We start from the raw sequence: 22,082 nt of genomic DNA, 5'->3' as shown, positions 1-22,082 counted from the left end.
AATGGGGGCAAAAACAAAAGGGTTGCGTTTATAATTTTGTTCAGTGTATATATGGACACTGATTTATGAGATCACACACTCTATTTAACACATTTTTCAATGTAATTTAAATCTGGTATATTTAATAACCATAAATGGTTATTACCATTTTCCTTTTACGTAACATCTCGCCCTCTTTCTCTAGTAGTTCTTAATATTTTCATTACATCATTGGACAATATGTATTTCTCCAAGAATTCAACACTAAATGTGTCTGACATGTATTTTTTTATATGACTTTTGTGATTTTTGACAGCAGTGTGTGAACAGGACTTGTGACGTCAAAAGGCTGTGCCGCGATCCTGCATCTGTTGTGATTCGACTGAAGAAGGTTTGTTTTTTAAAACCAATGAAAATGAAGAATAACCAGTTCCAAAAAATGTGTATACCAAAAAAATCAACCTGTCACATGAAATCCAATCATGTAATCTCTGTCTTGACTGCTGCACTGTAAAAAATGTTTTGTGTTCTTTACTGTACATACAAAAATATGGTAACAATATTACACATTATATTTTTGAGGAGTTTTTAAGTCTTGATTTCTTTCATGGAATCTACCTGAATAAATCATGTAAAATCCCCTAAATGATTTAGTCTATGACACAATGAATTTAATATTGTAAGTGAAATATGCTTTTTTTATTTTAAGTTGACTCTTAAAAGTGTTTGAATTAGAGTGAATGGAAGTGACCTGTTTATATATGACTTGTATTTGAGTTATATTGTATAATTAAAAGACTGTATGCAGCAACAAACTTGTTAATGCACTAGCATTATAGCAAAGTTTTTGCTCAATGAATATAGCAACATGCTTCAGAGTATGAACACATGCAGTTATTCACAGCCTAACCATAAGCCCTACTCTTCTGCACAATGGTAACGATCAAAACTTCAACATAATAGAAACTCTTTCAAATGTCAAACATAACTGAACAAACATTAACAGATGTTTCCCTTTACTCAAAAACACATAAAATAAATAACACTTAATTTCAATATTTACTCTCCATTTCAAGCCATGTGCAAAGCATCCTGGGAACTATCAATTGTGTTCTAATTAAAATCACATAATTTAACTAATTCTCTTAAAATAAATAGGTAGCCTTTTTCTTTTATTTATCAGTTCCTCAATTCAAGGCTCAAAACTGTGTATGTTTCTTTAAAAAAATATATATATGAAAATGTATCTCTTGGTTTTATTCTTAATATTTTCTTTACAACACTGAACCACAATTTTCTTAATAAAATATACACAATATTTTTTAATTATCACCTTCATTTTAATGAAAATTACAAGACCCATGATTAATTTTTACAGTGATGTGTTTCAGCCTTCCTGCTCCTATTCAGATGAGTGTTTCTAACTATTTAGTAACGCACTCTTTGGATTTAAAAAAGTATGATTTGCATTTACTTTTATGTTAAAAGAAAAAAAGATGTACACTAGATAAGACTACAACTACATTCTTTACATTAACAGTGTAAAGAAAGAACAGATCTGTTGCTTTGATACTACTACATGTTTTAGAAATCTGTATCACCATAAAAGAAAACTGATAATGGGACAGCTATATCAAGCTTTTAAATGTTGTTACAATTTCTTGCTGTGAAACAGTTGTGATAAATCAATACAGTATTATTTGTCTAACACTGTTACGACCTCCCCTTTTTACGTCTAGGGGTTAAGGGAAAATGTAACAAAAAGATAAGAGTGACCATGGGGAACTTCTCATCTCCAGACCCAGCTCAAGAAAGATCACTGCCAACTAAAGCTCAAACTGAAGCGTGATTTATTAAACCAGGAAAAAGAGGAAACAAAAGTTTCAGGACAAGGCCAAAATAATAAACAAAAAGGTTCTAACTTAATTTTAATCTTCTAAGTTACCAATAAGAAAATGAAATGAAAAACAGCAAATCTCCCCCGTCTCACTCAGAAAAAGAGGAGAAAAAGATAAATGACAAAGAAAATGGCACCCACCTCCCTACAGGTTTCCAAATAACTCAAATAACAAGATTTAACATCTTGACCTGTCAGCAAAAAGGAATACCAGAGCACGTTCTTGGCAAAAACCAAGCCAATACCTTCAATTCAATTAACAGTTAATATTAACTGATTTACAATGGAAAAACAACATTGGCAAATGATCTGGAGCAGAAGAGAAGAAGTCCACATGGGGAGGGAAAACCCCTCTAAGGCCTCGTTTACACTCTCAGTGAAATGTGATCCAATTCCGATTTATTTTGCTCATATGTGATCGGATGTGTTCTATGACTGTGTAAACAGAAAAAAACCCCGCATGCATTCTGTTATTTCGAAATCAGTTTCAGGCCTCGTTCATATGTGGATATAAATCAGATATGTGTCAATGCGACTGTCGTGTAAACAGGTACCCAAAAATCGGATATAGGTAACAAATCAGAATTGGGCATCAAGACCTGCAGTGTAAACGAGGCCTAAATGTCTGGTTGCTGTCTGGCTTTAGGATGCTTTTATTGCTGGCCCTCTTCTTGCAGGACCAGTGAATGGAGCACCAGATGACCATCAGTATATGAGGAGCAGATATTTACAATCAGCACCTGAAGAGCATCAGCAAACAGAGAGGGAAATATCACACGAATACACAGCAATGACCTTAAAACATACGTACTTGGAACACATACATTGTCACCTAAAATAAACCCAAACTTTCAGAGAAATTTGATGAAAAAATCACAACTTAAGATAAAACTTCCACCAAACAAATAGAAAAATATATCAATGCAGACAAATAAATGTGAGTAAAACAAAAATAAATAAAAAGTTAACATTTTGTTGTAAAATTAATGTTTTGTTAATTGAGCCATTTCTCTTGGGCTTTTTATTGCTCTGTCAGGCTCTCCAGCTGTTCCATCTCTCTGGAGACATCTAGAAAATCATAATACAAGATGTTGTTAATTTTACATGAACATTTCTGAGTGATGATTGAGATGAGGTCATCATTGGCAATAATCATTCTATATTTATTTACTAGTTTCCTTGGTGTAATATGGCATTCTCTCTTACCCATTAATGTGATTTTGCTGGTTTGGGACAGTGCGAGTTTTATTGATTTCTTCAGTCCTGATTCAAGAGCATTCTTTATGTAGAGCTTCACAAAGAACAAGACAAGTGTCCGTTTAGTCATTGTACAAATTAATGCATGTTTGTCTTCATGATTGTGAGATTAATACCTTTAAGTTATTGAACCTTTTAAGTGCCTCATTTTTGGCCTTGTTGAACATGTCTTGTTTTTTCTCTTTGACTGTGATTATTAACAGATCTTGCATTCTCTTCATGGCTCCGACTCCTCTCATTTCTGCAGCTTCTGAAATCAGCAACACTCAGCATTCACTCATTGTATTTCTCATGGAGACACATCAGAACAAAGAAATGTTCACACCATTACACCACCACCACCAGCCTGCACAGTGGTAACAAGGCATGATGGATCAATGTTCTCATTCTGTTTACGCCAAATTCTGACTCTACCATCTGAATGTCTCAACAGAAATCGAGACTCATCAGACCAGGCAACATTTTTCCAGTCTTCAACTGTCCAATTTTGGTGAGCTCTTGCAAATTGTAGCCTCTTTTTCCTATTTGTAGTGGAGATGAGTGGTACCCAGTGGGGTCTTCTGCTGTTGTAGCCCATCCGCCTCAAGGTTGTGCGTGTTGTGGCTTCACAAATGCTTTGCTGCATACCTCGGTTGTAACGAGTGGTTATTTCAGTCAAAGTTGCTCTTCTATCAGCTTGAATCAGTCGGCCCATTCTCCTCTGACCTCTGGCATCAACAAGGCATTTTCGCCCACAGGACTGCCGCATACTGGATGTTTTTCCCTTTTCACACCATTCTTTGTAAACCCTAGAAATGGTTGTGCGTGAAAATCCCAGTAACTGAGCAGATTGTGAAATACTCAGACCGGCCCGTCTGGCACCAACAACCATGCCACGCTAAAAATTGCTTAAATCACCTTTCTTTCCCATTCTGACATTCAGTTTGGAGTTCAGGAGATTGTCTTGACCAGGACCACACCCCTAAATGCATTGAAGCAACTGTCATGTGATTGGTTGATTAGATAATTAAATTAATGAGAAATCGAACAGGTGTTCCTAATAATCCTTTAGGTGAGTGTATATTGCAACTCACATCATTATCATCAGGTCTTTAAATGCTTAAATTATGCAAACAGATCTTGACGAAGTTACTGGACAAATAGTTTTTTTGTCAGTTACTTTTCCATTCATGGTTTTATTTCATTCATGTGAATATTTTAATTCCTCATTTTTACTTTACATAAAAAGCTAGTGTGTAGAATAAATGTTTTTAAATATAAATTTGTGATGAATTAACCACTCTAATGCCCGGTTTTACAGGCAGTGCTTAAGCCTGGTCCCAGATTAAAGTGCCTGTTTGATCTGTTTTAACTGACAGTAACCTGCACTGACAGATCTAAAAATATGTCAGTGCCATTGTTTTGCCTCACACCAGTGATGTTTTTAAAGGCACGTCTATAAAAGCTACTAAAAAGTCTAATGCTGTCTTAATTTAAGCCCTGTTTATGAAACCAAGCCTTAGTGTTATCTTACGTTTATAGCAAGACGCCATTTCATTCTCAATAGTTGTTTGGATTGATAAGTAGATGTCCTTCTTTATATCAATAACTTCTCTGTTGAGCGATGCCTTCAGTTTAGTTTCCTTTAAAAAAGGGGGAAAGGCACAAATAAGTCAGAAAAATCTTGAAACAGTGTTTTTTATATCAAGGACCCTGATTACTTTAGTACATTAACAGTTTGTACATTTCAACACCAACTGGTTTATAAAAACAGCCTGTGTAATTGTAAGATGGTAACAGAATTCACATATTTGTCAATGAAAGTAAAGACAGGCACAGAGGAAAAGGCCCAGAATACAGACAACTGAACTCACCTCTGTTTGGATGAATTTCTGAATGTGATTTAACATGGAAGATCTGAAATAAGCAGAGTCAGTCCGGATGATACTGAACTTGTCAATCTGTTCCTGCACTGACCTCCCTTTTTGTCCACCCACACTGAAGCAAAAACAAAAAAAAGTTTAAAAACATTTACAGAATTACAGAATTTGTAACCCCTGAGAAATAATAAAGGAAACAGTGATGTAATTTTGGGTTATTTTACTGACATGGATCTTTGAATATCGCTCAGAAAAATGACCCTGTGAAGGGGTTATTTTCTCTCAGTAATGCATTACCAAAATATTAACTAATTTTTGTGTTCTATATATAGAACCGATTCAGCTGTCATGTGACAAATGGACAAAAGACTTGAACCAGAAGACACACAGTGAGATTTGGGAGATGAAACAAATCATTTCTGTTTTCTGGAGAGTGCATAATATGTGGCTGTCATGAATGACCCATCGATAGAGGGAAAGCCCAATCATATTTTTACTCCTGCCCGGACGTCATAGGAAACAAACATAAGAAAGTTTACTTCACAAAACATTTGGCCACAAATTAATCTGGCATTGGCAATAAACCCAATCTGTATTTTCCTGGGCAACAGTCAATTGCTGGTTTACTGCTGTAAATGCAACCTGCAGTTAGTTCATGTCTACAATCATTAATCAAGCTCCAATTTAATGTTAATGGTTAGCGTAATGTTAACAGCCTCTTATTAATTATGTGCACTTATCTATAACTAGCTACGTTTACATGGACACATTTTGGTTCAATCAGAATGAAATCAATACGTTTGATGAATCGGAATATGATGTTTACACAAACGATAAATAAAGTAATCGGTTCGATGTGTGCGTTTGTCACAAGCTTCAGATCGGAATTGATTTTTTGACATGCGCACACTGCACGAATATACTACTGTTCGCGCATAACTATTCTCCTCTATTGGTTCTTTATTTGTTTTAAACAGCAGACTTAATATTTATCCGTCTCTGGTCATGATTTGGAGACAATTGCTTGTTTTTTTATATGACGTCACGCCACTGCGTTGCCATTGCGCGAAATGCAAATGGAGGGCAGGAAGTGATTTGCTGTATTTAGAAAGCACTATAACAAACTCAAAATGCCTATGTTTTGCGTCGTTTATGGTTACTTAAATCGATCAAACCACGTGGAGTTTTTATCGTGTACCAAAAGTTGTTGTTCATAAGGGGGGAAAATGCAAGAAATTGACTGAAAAACTCTGTGAAAACGGCTTGCAAACCTAACTTAGCCTACGTCTGCGGTCGGGAGGAGCTGAATGGGAAAATGCCCGTGTGCAGTGATCACTTCGTCAAAGGTGAGTTAATACAACTTAAGTGGCTATATTTGTGTAACATGTAAGTTAACGTGTAACGTTTCCGAACTTTGTAAAGTCAAAGTATGTCTGTAAGACGAGGTAGTTGCTGATATCTACCGCCTCGATGTCAGGAAAATCTTTCAATTCAGTTGAAAAATCGCTCCTCTTCATAACGTAAGGATCACGTCCAACATGTTTGATTTTTTGTTTATATCTTTCTCTTGTAATAGCGTGTAAAGTAGTACAGTACGGATTTTCCTCCATCTCGTCCATTGCGCTCTTCACTCCCTGCCCTCCATCTGAATTTTGCCGTGCTGCTTATATTTATCACGCAGTAAAACTGCCCAAAACCAGTCATCTGTGGATGAGTATCTGAAACAAGCACTGGTGGGACGTTGTCCTGCTCCACTTCACAGACGCTGAGTGAAATGAAAATGTTTGAATAATGGGACCCTCATTTAGATTACACTTTATTCAACAGGAAGAACAGCTCATTCCGTGCGCCATACATCATCACGCTATTTCAATGTCATTGCACATGCGCAGTCCTTTCAGTTTCGGTTTTCAATCCAATCAAGTGTTTACATGTTCCCTCGATCCAACTCGATCGGATTACTGAAGGAGTGTTACCACCCCTTTCAATCCGATCGAAATTCCAATCGGATCGAGCTCAATCAGATCGATTAAGGTGTTTACATGAAGGTTTTCTAGTCCGATTGAGCCGTCAATCCGATTATAAGGGTCCGTGTAAACGCAGCTACTGATCATTATTTATAACTTTAACATCCTAAATCACTGACCAAGCATTGTAGATTATTTTATTTTAAACTGAACAAAGGGGGATTAGAAATGAAAAAATGAATAATGGTAAGTGCTTACGGAAAAATCAGTTTAAAATCTTCTTCAAGACATTCATGCAGGTTTTCAGCCAATGTCTTGTTTAGGTCTAGGAGTTTATTCATCCCTTTAGAGAAATAGCACCCAGCATTCCTGCACAAAGCTCCAAGGGTTTTATGAAATCCACTTCCATTATTCTGAGTGACAGCACAAAAAAAAAAAAAAAAAAAAACCAGTTTTAAAAAGGCAAACAAATTGTGACTGATTATTCACACCCTTGAATCACACTTACAGGTGTTATTAATGCTTCTGTGGATTTAACACATGATTTGACTGAATTGTCCACTCCCTTTGAGAGACACTCATCCAGAACTCTATAAATGGTGTCAAAACGAATGTCCAGCTCATTTAGTGCCTTCATTAGGCTCTCCTCTAAGTCCATGAAGACTTTTTCTTTCATTTTAACCTAAAACATCCATATAACAACAGTGAATTATAGAATAATGTATATATTGGCAGCATTCTGTAGACATGCATGTGAAATATCAGCAATTCTGATTCGTACCGTTTCCTTGTCTGTGTCCGGCTGGACACTTTGGATCAAGGACAAAAGTCCCTTTGCTTCATTGATATAATCTCTCCTCAGATCTCTGGTAATGTTCTTGTTAAGAATCCTCAGATCATCCTGCAGCTTTGGGATTTCTACAGGTATATACCATTTCCAAAGCACAAGGGCAAGATTTGGATTAATGTGATCAGAGCATTGTCTGGTTTATAAAGTATTTAACTTTAGACTAATCAAAAATGTATTTTTATTATGAATAATGTGGTAAAATGGTAATAACTTTACCTGTTTCACTGGGCTTCAGGTTTAATTTAGGGTCAAAGAATGCTTTGGAACTTACAGTAAAAACTAGAAAATCACTGTCAGTGCTGACTATTTTCTAAAAAAAAAAAAAAAAGTAAAAGGTAAGAAATTAAAAAAGATTAAAATATATGTAGTAAAGGAAACCACATACGAGTAGAAATCAATCAAAATACTGATAACAATAAAGAAAATTAGGAAATACAAAAACCTTAATATCAGAATTTTCAAACTTTTCTTTGATCCTCAACTTGGCATGTTCATTTCTATGAAGTATGCATACTTTTTCCAGATCCTGAAGAATTATTAAAAACAACAATATATAAGTATAAGTTGTTTAATATAGACGTATTGTGAATTATGATTTAGTGGTTGATTATGCAGTATAATGTATAGCATATATTCCTCTCAGTAAATTAATTAAATTGCAGTTACAATAGGAAAGATCTCACTGACCATAAAATTTACATTAAACAGTGTTTGCTAGAACATTTTAAAAATTTCCAAACCTGGTCTCCTGTGAGTTGGTCTGTAGTAAGCCTTGCAGATCTAAAAAGAATAGTTCAAAAGCAATAAGTCACAAACAGTTATTTATGAAATTCTGATCTGTCCCCCGTACAAGATTAAAACATGCTGCAGTGTTTCCGCTACATTCATTCTGCCGTGGCGGGCCGCCACACCTAAAATCATCCCGCCACGGCTGCAGCTTCTTGGTCCGATATTGTATGTGTTATTGTTAAGCCCCACTAAAGGCATACAAAACATTGTAAAGCACCATAAAGTTTTCGCACTATATTCCAAGACTTCTAAAGTCATTCAATAGCATAATGTGAGGTAAAAATGTATATTTAAGGTGTTAAGTTAAAGTTAATGGAAACTCATCTTCTCTCAGTCATTCTCCATTCAGCATTCAAAAAGCGTCGCGTTCGGTTACGACAGTAACACGACGACACTCTCTTCAAGATCAATGTTCCCATTATTATACTTTATTTGTAGATAAAGGTCTATGGTTTGCATAAAATTACTTTATCTTGCTGGAGTTTATAGCGCTTTCTAAATCATATTCCTTTCTCCCGGGTGTCTGTTACTACAGCACTAGATTAGAGAGCACTATGAATTGTTCTTCATGCGCACTGTAAGTTAACTGAAATTTAAAACGGTTAAAAGAAAAGGCTCAATAATCTGTTGCATAGATATAATACATTAAGCATAGATAGATATAATCTCTTCGCTTTGTGCTTTGAACTTTTCAATGCGAAGCGCTGCACGCTGTGACTTCACGTTGCTTCAAGTGCATCATTTGCGCACGGGATGCGCATAATCGCTTTGCCGCTCTTATTGGCGCCTTTCATGTTATAATGCTTAGGGGAGGTTTAAACACCTGGGATAAGGGGGCGTGGCCAATGGGAATGTCACTCATGGGCCACGCCCCCTCCCCCTGGCGAAATGGGCCTGCCACCACGGCTGGAAAAAATCCTAGAGGAAACACTGTGCTGTATTAAGAGGTTGTTACAACGCAGGTTGCAGCAGAGACGAAACTGGATCTAAGCGCAGCAGTCTTTTATTCAACAAAATCAAACTCAAATCTTTAACAAACGGATTCTCAGGAACAAGAACAACCAACAAAATGCAACGATAAGAACTGACAAAGAACAAGACAGAACACAGGGTTTAAATAGACAGAACTGAAGAGCAAATTAATAAGACACACGTGAACTGAGCTAACAATCAATCAGAAACTATAGAGACAAAACAGGCAGGGGACAGAGGAAGAGAACTGAACTTATTAACAGATAAACTAAACACAGACCAGAACAGAAATCTAAACACACAGGTGCTGTATGTTATTAATATAAGGCTTAGAATAAGATACTTCCCCTTCACTTCATATGTGTAATTTTAACTAAATACCTCACATAGGCTGCTGGATTGATCTCATCAGTCTTTGTACAGATGAAGTTAAAGCATTTGCATTCTCCTCCTGGTCCCAATTCTGTAGTACAGTGCTTTAAAATCCCCCAGGGGTCTTTGTCCGTGATTGCTCGATTGATATCACTTACAATCCAAACAAAAGAGCACTCTCTCAGTTTCTACAAGATTGGAAATAGTGATTTAGATGACATGGTTGTAGTAGCATAAAAGATTGTTTCTATAATAATTTGAAAAGTTGCAATATATATACAGATTTCCACTGGTCATCTCTTATCTTATTGCAGTCTCCAGTTCCAGGAATATCAACAAACGCAATGTGTTCCAGGAGTTCGTGACAGTCTGGAATCTTGATCGTCACACACTTCACAAGCGGCCAGTACCAGCCACCGGAACTTGACTCACTGTGTTGTGTGTAACTTGCAACTTCATTGGTGAATTCAAAGACCTGTTGAGAAATTGTTAACTTCAGAATTCAGAATACATTATTATACTTTTAATTTTGTAATGAAAACTTTGGTGTTAAACATATTTACTCTCATAAAAACTTACATCACGTTTTGAGATTTTCTTACTGATGGTTAAAAGGGTTTCAATCTCAGCAAATTTGTCATCTTTCTTGAGCTCTTCTAAAGTTTTCTTATCTGCATCGTCTCCATACAGCGCAGTGATCTTTTCTACAGCAATGTCAAATAAGTCATCGTCCCTGTCCTCGGTTTCATCTGACAAAACACTGAAAAGATCTTTGAGCTCTTTCTCCCACTCCTGCAGAGGTACAATATAGAAAATAAGGCTTTATTTATTGTATATTTATGAACATATTTATAAAGAACTCTCACTAAAGGCATGGTAAGATAAAATCAGAAACCTCTTTAGAGAAGAGTTCGATCTCTGCTATGTAGTTGGAGTCCTCCAGATTGGCTTCCACCTGAGTAACAACAGCCGTACAGGCGCCAAAGCAACCAGATGGCAGTAGATCCTTTTTCCCCAAGACTGCATTCAATAGGGAGCTCTTCCCTTCTCCTGATTTTCCAAAAATCCCAATGGTTGCCTTCTTACTGCTGACTTTCTCCATTTGATTTATCTTTGAAATTATGTCTTCCTCTGAGTTATCAGTGACTCTATTTATGGTATTCTTTACTTTCTTCATGATCTCCATAGCTGTGTGCAATGAAGAAGGAAATCACAATGGGGATGGAAAAAAATACATTATATACATTTCATTTATATAATTACATTTCGTTAGCCTCATAGCATAATTGCCTAAGTAATTTGTTTTGCCAAATTGTGATATCTGCCTAATTTTACTGTCCTTTCACTGCTGCATCATCCTGCCTTTCTGCCAATGTCCTTAGCCAATCACAACACTTATTAGGATCCAAAAACACTATCTGCCTCAGTCATCTCTTTGACTTAGGCAGTTTTGATACAAACAAAATGGCAAAAAACGTGGAAAGACAGTGTAAGACTGGAAAACTGGTTGGAGAAACTGTCTTGACCACATGGTCTATTGAAACAAAGGAACTTGCTGAAAATTAACATTCGACCTCCCCCTCACGCAGTCTCACCTGATTTACATTTCCTCTCTCTCTCAGTCAGTAACACTAAAAAACGCACACAAGTATATACATGGTTTAATGTGAATGATTATTGTGTTTAGTATCATTTTAAAGGTCTCAGGGTGGCTGGTTCAGATGTCTCATTCCAAATAAGTAAAACAAAAAGTAATAAGGTTTTTTAGAAGTTTAGAGAAACTGGCACACAAAGAAAGGTGGACAAATGGCCTTTCTCCCCTACCCCCAAAATAAGGTGTAACCTGAATGCAAATTACCATTGAAAAGAAGTTCTGGCTATTTAATGGAATGCAGCAAGGAGTCGTGGCTTTTTCTGTATTTCAGATCAGCCCATGAGGTAGCTCATGTAGTTCGTAAATGTTGGGTTTGCATCTATTTCTTTAATCCTAAAACATTTGATGATTTGCATTGATTATCTTTCAATTGATTATGGAATTGTTATAATACTTTTACCTGACATAATAAATTGTTATATTTGATTATTCTAACAGACTTTGACTTTATTTTCATTGGAGTTAAAAGGAATAGTCAAACATTAAAGGTAGGGTAGGTCGTTTTTGGTCTAAAAAACTTTTTTCCCAAATTTGTTTAAACTTTCTATATATATCAATGCATAATTAAAATGTAAGTACTCTGATAAAAAGAGTATACAAATCGAGTGACTCTAGACCGTTTAATCTGCACTAAACACAGCTCATTATTTCCTTCCGGGACGAAACAAAGGATTGGCTTAGGCGACTGTCACTCTCTCGCAACCATGGCAACACCCCCGCTGCTACATGCGCTGCCCACATGCGCGCACTCGTTTGACTCGAGGAGGGTAAGAGACTAGTAAGAGACACAATTACATGCAAAACACGGCGTATATGTTATGAATCTTACACGAAATTCACCTTCATCACAGTGTAACTGATTGTAATGGGAAAACGTGTATCAATGCAACCTGTTTTTAGCTTTGCTTTATGTTACTAGCTCGTTAACGAATCAAACTCAATATATTTTAAACTTTACCAGTATCGATATGCTAGCTTGAGTACTAACAGCCATGTTAGTTGTTTATATTCATAATGATAAAGTTAGGTATTTTATTACATGTGACTGTGAGTCTGACATGATGTCACTACATGCACTGCTCCTCTCCGCTCGGCGCTGGTAAGCGTGTCCTCCAGCTGTGAGCTGTCGGCATCGCGCGTTCATGTGTTTTGGGGGCGTGGTTTTGGAAGGCGCCCAGAATGGAGGGGGTGGAAGTGAATGGAGATAAGTAGCTGTGTTTATTACAGCCCTGAGAGGACTACAGACACTCGATTTTTATACTCTCTTTTCCAGAGTACTTACATTTTAATTATGCATTGATATATATAGAAAGTTTAAACAAATTTGGCAAAAAGTAAAAAAAAAAAATCCTACCTACAATACCTTTAACATATATTTAATGATGCACAGATATCATTGAAAAACACTTTCATTTTATGGAGTCAGATGAAACGAGTTAATACATAAGATAAATGTATTGCATTTAATTAAAAATCTCCTTGCCATGGGAAAAGACGGAACACTGCGTGATACCTTCACCTCTATGGTAGGTGGGCACAAAAGCCACATTGAATAATATTCGATAATAAACCTAAACTAATCTTTACAAACTCTATATTGCATTTGAAAGCTTCCACTTTAACACAGATGGGATTAAAAAGCAATAATGCAATAATTTGTATTTTCAAATTTGGAGTTGTGCTTTAAACAATGTAAGTTAATGCACTCATAGAACACACTTTATAGTAGTTTGTGCTACTAAATGTGCACATAGGCTAATTGTAAGTTTATTCTTTAAACACAGGATTGCTTTACTGTGAGTGTATTTGGAACACTTAGGTAAAGGCTGTTGATGTTGTATTCTAGGCCACGTTTCCTGTGTGAACTGAATTAAACAAGTGTGTGTCTATGCTGAATGTGGTTATAATGTGACTCATCATTTTATGGAGTCAGATGAAACGAGTTAATACATAAGATAAATGTATTGCATTTAATTAAAAATCTCCTTGCCATGGGAAAAGACGGAACACTGCGTGATACCTTCACCTCTATGAAACGAGTTAATACATAAGATAAATGTATTGCATTTAATTAAAAATCTCCTTGCCATGGGAAAAGACAGAACACTGCGTGATACCTTCACCTCTAATCGATGCCGCCATTGGATCGAATTAGACAGACTTACAAATTGGTGACCCCGGGACGTGATCGCAACAGATGAATTCGCGAGCAACGTCTTGTCCAGCAAAATATGGGGATTTTAAAATCAACATGAGGTTTGAACATCTTCACTTTCTTCTGCCGCTGTGGTAAGTAATTTTTTTCTTCCCTTTTGAGAAGTGTTGAGAAAATGTTGTTTGCATTGTTATGGGTATGGGAAAGCCCTTTGTTTAGTCCGGAACTGAAATACGTGAGGACGTGATAAGCGGCAGCACAGATGAAGAATGAAAACCCTTGTTAATAGATTAAAGATATCCTTGTTTGCCTAAGCAACAAAAAACGAAACCTAAAATCGGAATAACATCTTCCAAATGTTTTTCGTATAACGTTACTTGATGAGGAGCTGTAAAACAGCCTAAAAGTTTTCAAATCAGCCGCATGTTGGTCGCCATTGTGGTATTGGCTTTGTTGAAACGAACTAGCAACACAGAGAATCGGCAAACAACAGAAAGAAAAATCTAAGTTTGTAAACGATCGGACAACACGTGATTTTATAAATAAAAAGGCAGATCGATGCATTGTTTATGAAAAGCAAATTTTGAAAAAACATGATGATATGATTTACAGGCTGGATGCTGAATGCTATTTTCCATGCTGCCTCCAAAAGGAGACTAAGCTAAATGCTAGTACGGTATTGCCCATGCTACTTAAAAAACAAAGCTAATGCTAAATGCTAAAGCCATGCTGCATTCAGAAATGCTTAAACCTTTGTGTGACCGGCCCACCGGTGGGCACAAAAGCCACATTGAATAATATTCGATAATAAACCTAAACTAATCTTTACAAACTCTATATTGCATTTGAAAGCTTCCACTTTAACACAGATGGGATTAAAAAGCAATAATGCAATAATTTGTATTTTCAAATTTGGAGTTGTGCTTTAAACAATGTAAGTTAATGCACTCATAGAACACACTTTATAGTAGTTTGTGCTACTAAATGTGCACATAGGCTAATTGTAAGTTTATTCTTTAAACACAGGATTGCTTTACTGTGAGTGTATTTGGAACACTTAGGTAAAGGCTGTTGATGTTGTATTCTAGGCCACGTTTCCTGTGTGAACTGAATTAAACAAGTGTGTGTCTATGCTGAATGTGGTTATAATGTGATTCACAATGAATTTGAAAGTCAGAAACCACGAACGTGCATCTCATTGATTCTTGAAAGTTCCGAGACAGGAATGCTTTTCATATTCAGAAAACGAAATATTGTCACGTTTTAACTAATTCTGAATGACTCAGAAAGACTGTTTTTTTCCCATAGATCATTGGATTCGTATATTTCCACATCTTTCGCGTCAGATTAGCGACGGCTAATATCCGATACCATTTTAAGTGTACTTGAATGAGGGGACAAGTTATTTCCGACTAGAAACAGCAAACGCTGTTTAATCAACCTAGGGTTGGGTGTGTCCATATCCACTGTTTTAGGTCAGTGATCGCTTTGGATAAACGTGCGTGGTTTAACGACCACGGGCTTGGCTTGAAGCCATTTTAAGGGAAGTTGAGTTGATAAACTGTCCTCTTTCTTGGTGGTCAATCGTCCCTAATAATGTGACACATTGATTTAATTTCTTGAGGAGGCATTCAATGTCCCGGTATACAGATCCAATGTTTTCTTCTCGTCTCGTGTTTGTGTTGTGGTATGAAAGCACGTGTCTAATGAGCGTGATTGTGTTGTCATTCCTTGATCCGCTCCAGCTGATCATCGTCATCATTCATCACCAGCTGCAACTCATCTCTCTCACTGCTTAAATACTCACCGTCATCTCATTCCCTTTGTCAGATCGTTGTTTGATGTCCTGGGTGTCGGTGTTGAGTCTTTGTTCCTGGTTTTCCTGTCATCGTGTTCCTGTGGATTCGTCGTCTCGGTGTTGGATTGTTTCGTCTCGTCTTGGCACTTCACTTCATGAGGATTCACCGCACTTTGACCATCGAAGTCCCTGCGTTGCCTGTCCACACCCGTGTCTATACCTGTTCTTGTTCTGTTCCAAATAAACCTTGAGTAACTGCAATTGCTTCCTGTTCTCCTTACGGATCATGACAGAACGATCTGACCTTACCATGGAAGCAGCAGGAGAGACACCTACCTCGCTGGATGAGTTCGTCCACCACAGCGTCATCAGAATGGACTCTCACGAGAGGAACATCAATGACACGGGTCGTGCGATTCAAGCTTTGGTAACGCAGGTGTCCGAGCTTACCCAGCAGGTCCAACTTCTTCGTGCTCCCACTGCGCCGCCCACACCAGCCGTTCCCCCCACACCACCGGACTTCCTTGCGCCATCTGAGCCACGCCTACCGGTTCCAGAGCCCTATGCGGGTGAGTCTGCGTATTGTCGTGCGTTTTTGACAAGATGTTCCATGCATTTCGCCCTACAGCCCAGAACGTTCCAGAGTGAACAAGCCAAGGTGGCTTTTGTCATCACGTTACTGACCGGAAAGGCGGCGCTATGGGGAACGGCGGTGTGGGAGAATCAAGACCCTTGCTGCGCCTCGTTCCAGACTCTCTCCGCAGAGATGAGACGAGTCTTTGACAGAGCTGTTGCGGGGAGAGAGGCCGCCAGGGTGCTGGCCGACCTTCGTCAGGGGGAGAGGTCGGTCTCGGACTTTTCCATCGAGTTCCGAACCCTGGCGGCCGATTGTCATTGGAACGAGGAGGCGCAGTGGGACATGTTCCTGCATGGGTTGGCTGACCGCATCCAACGAGAGATCTATGCCCTGGACCTACCCACGTCATTGAACGGACTCGTCGAGCTGAAGCTACGGGTAGATGCACGACTCTCCCGAGTCGGAGGCAGAGTGGCATCTAGCCGTCCTCCTGGAAGGACTGAGGGACAATGGTCCAGCGGCAGGGACGTGGTCAGTCCCCTTTTCGATCACGAACCCATGCAGGTGGGTCGAGCTCGGCTTTCCCGGGAGGAGAGGGAGAGGCGGAGGTCCCAGGGCCTTTGCCTATATTGTGGAGGTTCGGGACATTTCGCGTACAACTGCCCGGTAAAAGGCCAAGCCCGATAGTACGTATGAGGCTACTATCGGGTGGGATCTCCGCCGAGAAGACCTCATCCACATCTACACTCCTCCCGGTAAGACTGAGATGGTCTACTCACCAGCACGACTGTAAAGCACTTCTGGACTCTGGGGCTGAAGGTAATTTCATGGACAGTATGTTTGCACACAAATTTCAGATCCCACTCAGACCACTCACTCAGAAGATTGCTGTACACGCACTAAATGGCCAAGAACTTCCCACCATCTCATTCACCACTGAAGATATTACCCTCATCACTTCTGGCAACCATACTGAGACTATTTTTTTTATATCCTGGATTCACCGTTGGCACCCGTTGTTCTTGGTCACCCCTGGCTCATCCGTCACAACCCCCGAGTGGACTGGCAGCACAAGGCTATACTGGAGTGGAGCAAGGAATGTCATCAGTCTTGTCTTGTGTCTGCTTGTCCGTCTGTGCCTGTTTATGTGTTTCAGGAGGAAGCAGGGGATCTGTCTAACGTGCCTGAGGAGTACCATGACCTGAAGGAAGTGTTCAGTAAGTCTAGGGCTGCTTCTCTCCCTCCTCATCGTCCCTATGACTGTGCCATAGAGTTAATGCCAGGTAAGTCTCCGCCTAAAGGCAAGTTATACTTGCTTTCTATTCCAGAAAGGGAGGCCATGGAGAAATATATTTCTGATTCTCTGGCAACCAAATTCATCCGGCCTTCCTCTTCACCAGAGGGGGCGGGGTTCTTTTTTGTGGGGAAGAAGGATGGATCTCTGCGACCTTGTATTGATTACCGAGGGTTGAATAACATCACGGTAAAGAATACTTATCCTTTGCCGTTGATGTCTTCAGCCTTCGAGAGGTTGCAGGGAGCATCCGTCTTCACGAAATTGGACTTACGTAATGCTTATCATTTGGTCCGCATCAGGGAGGGGGATGAATGGAAGACTGCATTTAATACCCCCAGAGGGCACTTTGAATATTTGGTCATGCCGTTCGGGCTGTCCAACTCCCCAGCAGTCTTCCAGGCACTTGTTAATGACGTGTTGCGAGACATGATAGATCAATTCATATATGTTTACCTGGATGACATATTGATATTTTCCTCGTCTCTCCAGGAACATGTGCAACACGTACGACAAGTGCTTCAGAGGTTGTTAGAGAATGGGCTTTTTGTCAAGGCGGAGAAATGCGATTTTCATGCACAGTCTGTTCCTTTTCTAGGACACATCATCTCGTCTGAGGGAATGCGTGTGGACCCTGACAAGGTTAAGGCTGTGGTAGAATGGCCAAGTCCAGATTCCCGTAAGGCCCTACAGAGGTTTCTGGGATTCGCCAATTTCTATCGGCGGTTCATTCGCAACTTCAGCCAGCTAGCCTCGCCTCTGACTGCCTTGACCTCCCCCAGAACTCCGTTCAGGTGGTCAGATACAGCCGAGGCTGTGTTTGCTAACCTCAAGAGCCGCTTTGTTTCAGCTCCCATCCTCGTTGCCCCTGATTACTCGCGGCAGTTCGTGGTGGAGGTCGATGCGTCAGAGGTGGGGGTAGGAGCTTTCCTATCCCAACGCTCTCCCACAGATGATAAGATGCATGCTTGCGCGTTTTTTTCTCATCGTTTATCCCCAGCTGAACGCAATTACGACATTGGTAACAGGGAGTTGTTGGCAGTCAAGCTAGCGTTGGAAGAATGGCGACATTGGTTAGAGGGTTCGGGGGTACCTTTTATCGTCTGGACCGACGACAAGAACTTAGAGTACATCAGAACCGCCAAAAGATTGAACTCCAGGCAGGCTCGGTGGGCACTTTTTTCCGGTCGTTTTGATTTTTCTCTCTCGTACCGCCCGGGTTCTAAAAACATCAAACCCGATTCTTTGTCTCGTATTTTTGATCGCTCCGAACGCCCGTCTACTCCCGAGTGCATTTTACCGGAGACCCTATTTGTTTCCACACTCGTATGGGAGATCGAATCGAAGGTCAAGAAGGCCTTAGAAGGGGTAACGCCTCCGCCCGAATGTCCACCGAGTCGTTTATTTGTGCCGGAGGGATTAAGGTCAGACGTCATCCGGTGGGGCCATTGTTCCAACATAGCCTGCCATCCAGGAGTTAATCGTATTAAGTTTTTAGTTAAGCAACGATTCTGGTGGCCACTTATGGCTCGTGACATTCACAGTTTTGTTTTGGCTTGCTCGGTCTGTGCCACTGGTAAGACTTCCAATCGACCCCCAGATGGGCTCCTCCAACCGCTGCCAGTCCCTTCGAGACCCTGGTCCCACATCGCTCTACATTTTACCACCGCCCTCCCACCCTCCCAGGGTAACACTGTCGTTTTGACAGTGGTGGACCGGTTCTCGAAGGCGGTTCACTTTATTCCCTTACCCAAATTACCCTCAGCTAAGGAGACAGCGTTGACAGTCATTGACCACGTCTTTCGTTTACATGGCCTCCCGTTGGACGTGGTCTCTGACAGAGGACCCCAATTTGTGTCAAAATTTTGGCAAGAGTTTTGTAAGTTACTGGGGGCGACGGTTAGTCTGTCTTCAGGGTTTCACCCTCAGAGCAATGGCCAGACCGAGAGAGCCAACCAAGATCCGGAGAGAGCGTTACGATGTTTGGTATCCAAGAATCCTTCCTCATGGAGCCAACAGCTGTCCATGGTGGAGTACGCCCACAATACCTTACCAGTGTCGGCCACGGGCCTCTCTCCGTTTGAGTGTAGTGTAGGTTACCAGCCACCCATTTTTCCCAGTTTGGAATCTGAGGTCGCGGTCCCCTCTGCTCACGCCTTTATCCAGAGGTGTCACCGCACTTGGACTAGAGCCCGTGAGACTTTACTCCAAGTGGGGGCGCGCACCAAGGCTAAGGCCGATCGCCACCGGTCGAAGCCTCCCGTATACGTCGTCGGTCAAAAAGTGTGGCTTTCTACTAAGAACATTCCTCTCCGCTCCGTCTCTAATAAACTTGCTCCCAAATTTATTGGCCCGTTCACTGTCACCAAGATCATTAGTCAGGTGGCAGTCCGCCTTAGTTTACCTCCTGCGTACAGGAGAATTCACCCCGTATTTCACGTTTCCAAAATTAAGCCCGTGTTTAACGCTCACAATAATCCGCCTGTCCCGGTTCACCCCCTGCCGCGTCTCGTAGATGGGGAGACCACCTATTCGGTAAATCGGATTCTGGATTCTAGGCGGAGGGGGCGCGGATTCCAGTACTTGGTGGACTGGGAAGGTTACGGTCCGGAGGAGAGAAGTTGGGTACCTGCCAGAGACATTCTGGATCACTCCTTGATAGATGATTACAATCGAAAGGTAAGGAGGTCTGAGAACGCCAGGAGGCGTTCTTAGGAGAGGGGTACTGTCACGGTATACAGATCCAATGTTTTCTTCTCGTCTCGTGTTTGTGTTGTGGTATGAAAGCACGTGTGTAATGAGCGTGATTGTGTTGTCATTCCTTGATCCGCTCCAGCTGATCATCGTCATCATTCATCACCAGCTGCAACTCATCTCTCTCACTGCTTAAATACTCACCGTCATCTCATTCCCTTTGTCAGATCGTTGTTTGATGTCCTGGGTGTCGGTGTTGAGTCTTTGTTCCTGGTTTTCCTGTCATCGTGTTCCTGTGGATTCGTCGTCTCGGTGTTGGATTGTTTCGTCTCGTCTTGGCACTTCACTTCACGAGGATTCACCGCACTTTGACCATCGAAGTCCCTGCGTTGTCTGTCCACACCCGTGTCTATACCTGTTTTTGTTCTGTTCCAAATAAACCTTGAGTAACTGCAATTGCTTCCTGTTCTCCTTACCGATCATGACATTCAAGGGGACTTGTAAAGATATCTCTGATTGCACGTGTGAATACGGCAGATCCCAGATATTTAGTCAAATTACCTCTGAATTGGTTATTGGAACTGACGGGAGTGTGCCGTGCGGCCTTGGGAGAAGGAACGCTGAGCGATATAGATTCCCTGATCTAAACGGATAAAACTAAAATTAAAAGTTCAAAAGAATAATCAAACGTTAAAATGGCCATTTAAAAAGACTAAATGAGAAGAAAAGGTATTCAAAACCTAGCAAACAGAAAAGAGGAACAGCGAATGTACACCTTATCAGCCCTGAGTCAGAAAGCCTTTTCATATTCAAATGTATTGACATGCGAATGAGCAGAGACTCTTCAGAGACCAGAAATAATATCATTTAATTTATATTCTTAAATATAATGTAATTGTATTATAACTCAAATTATAATATACATTATATTGTAATCGCCAAACAGGCATTAATTGGAGAAGTGTGATATTAATCCTTACAGTTCGATTTCGTTGACCTGCTACCCAGTGCCAAAAGGGCGGAGGTGTGTTTTAATTTTTTGCCTTTTAAAAACACTCCCAGAAGTGTGGCACAGGTAATAGCCAACTGATCAAGGAAGCAAATTTAGAAGGAGGGTGTGAACTAAACATCAGACAGACCACAGCCTTTTGCAGGTAACTAGAGATCTGCACTAACCAAACGTGTGAACGACACCATGAACTAATTCATGCCCACAGATCTGGCTGTAATGAAAGCAACTTGACGTAAAACCCGAAAAGCGGGATTTCTAATGCTGTGACACAGCAGACTGTGAAGGCTCGACTGCAAGAGCAGCCTTTAGGTGTCGCACACTGCACTGAAGCAACAGCAATAATTCAGATCTGGTCAATGAAACTTGGTTTCATGTGACAGCTGGAATTAAAATTGCAATGGACATGATAATGGAGCAAGCAAAAGAATTCCACATGTCTGAATTTGAAACTGATGAAAACATCAGAATTAACGGTGGCTCTCTCTGCATTTATTTTTGTCAGGTTTACTTCTGCAATTCCCCGGAGGACGGATGCCAGGACGGGCCGGACCTCACCTGGATAAAAGCCAGGACAGCGGGATTGTTAGAATATAACCTGAGATTCGGGAGATGGGTGAAAAGACACTTCAAAGGCCATTTACATCTCACAATAGCACATCACTACATTAGCATGGCCTCCCAGTTTAGAACTGGAACTAAATTTGCAACACAATTGTTATAGAGTAGATTCCACCATCTCCTATGAACACTGAACACACACCTCCATCACTACACCCTCACAGCATCATCACCTGGAATAGATCAAGGGCCCGTTTTAAGAAGGAGGTTCAACCAACTCTGAGTTAAAACTTGAACTCTGAGTTGACTTACTCTGAGATGGGAAACTCTGAGTTTTCGGTTACAGAACAGCTGAAATGAGTAAGTTCAATCAACTCTAAGTTGACTGACTCTGAGTT

At 40.2% G+C, this 22,082-nt stretch overlaps 1 protein-coding gene across 1 annotated transcript; it reads right to left on the bottom strand.

The window, feature by feature from the left end:
• Positions 1-2,862: 2,862 nt before the first annotated feature.
• On the bottom strand, positions 2,863-11,128 carry LOC130071671 (nuclear GTPase SLIP-GC-like). The gene is made up of 14 exons (XM_056236529.1): positions 10,838-11,128; positions 10,522-10,734; positions 10,223-10,417; positions 9,952-10,130; positions 8,550-8,589; positions 8,026-8,119; positions 7,741-7,877; positions 7,462-7,641; positions 7,218-7,372; positions 4,987-5,110; positions 4,647-4,755; positions 3,250-3,383; positions 3,083-3,167; positions 2,863-2,944 (listed from the first exon to the last, which is right to left on the bottom strand). The coding sequence occupies exons 1-14, from the start codon at positions 11,126-11,128 to the stop codon at positions 2,898-2,900; spliced, it is 1,983 nt and encodes a 660-aa protein (XP_056092504.1). The 3' UTR covers positions 2,863-2,897.
• Between the last annotated feature and the right edge of the window lie 10,954 nt (positions 11,129-22,082).

The sequence above is a fragment of the Rhinichthys klamathensis genome, unplaced genomic scaffold (assembly GCF_029890125.1).
Source record: "Rhinichthys klamathensis goyatoka isolate OS25496 unplaced genomic scaffold, OSU_Roscu_1.1 h1tg000452l_1, whole genome shotgun sequence".
NCBI lineage: Eukaryota > Metazoa > Chordata > Actinopteri > Cypriniformes > Leuciscidae > Rhinichthys > Rhinichthys klamathensis.
The sequence above is the reverse complement of the archived record's forward strand: the minus strand, read 5'-3'. Positions and strand labels throughout refer to the sequence as shown.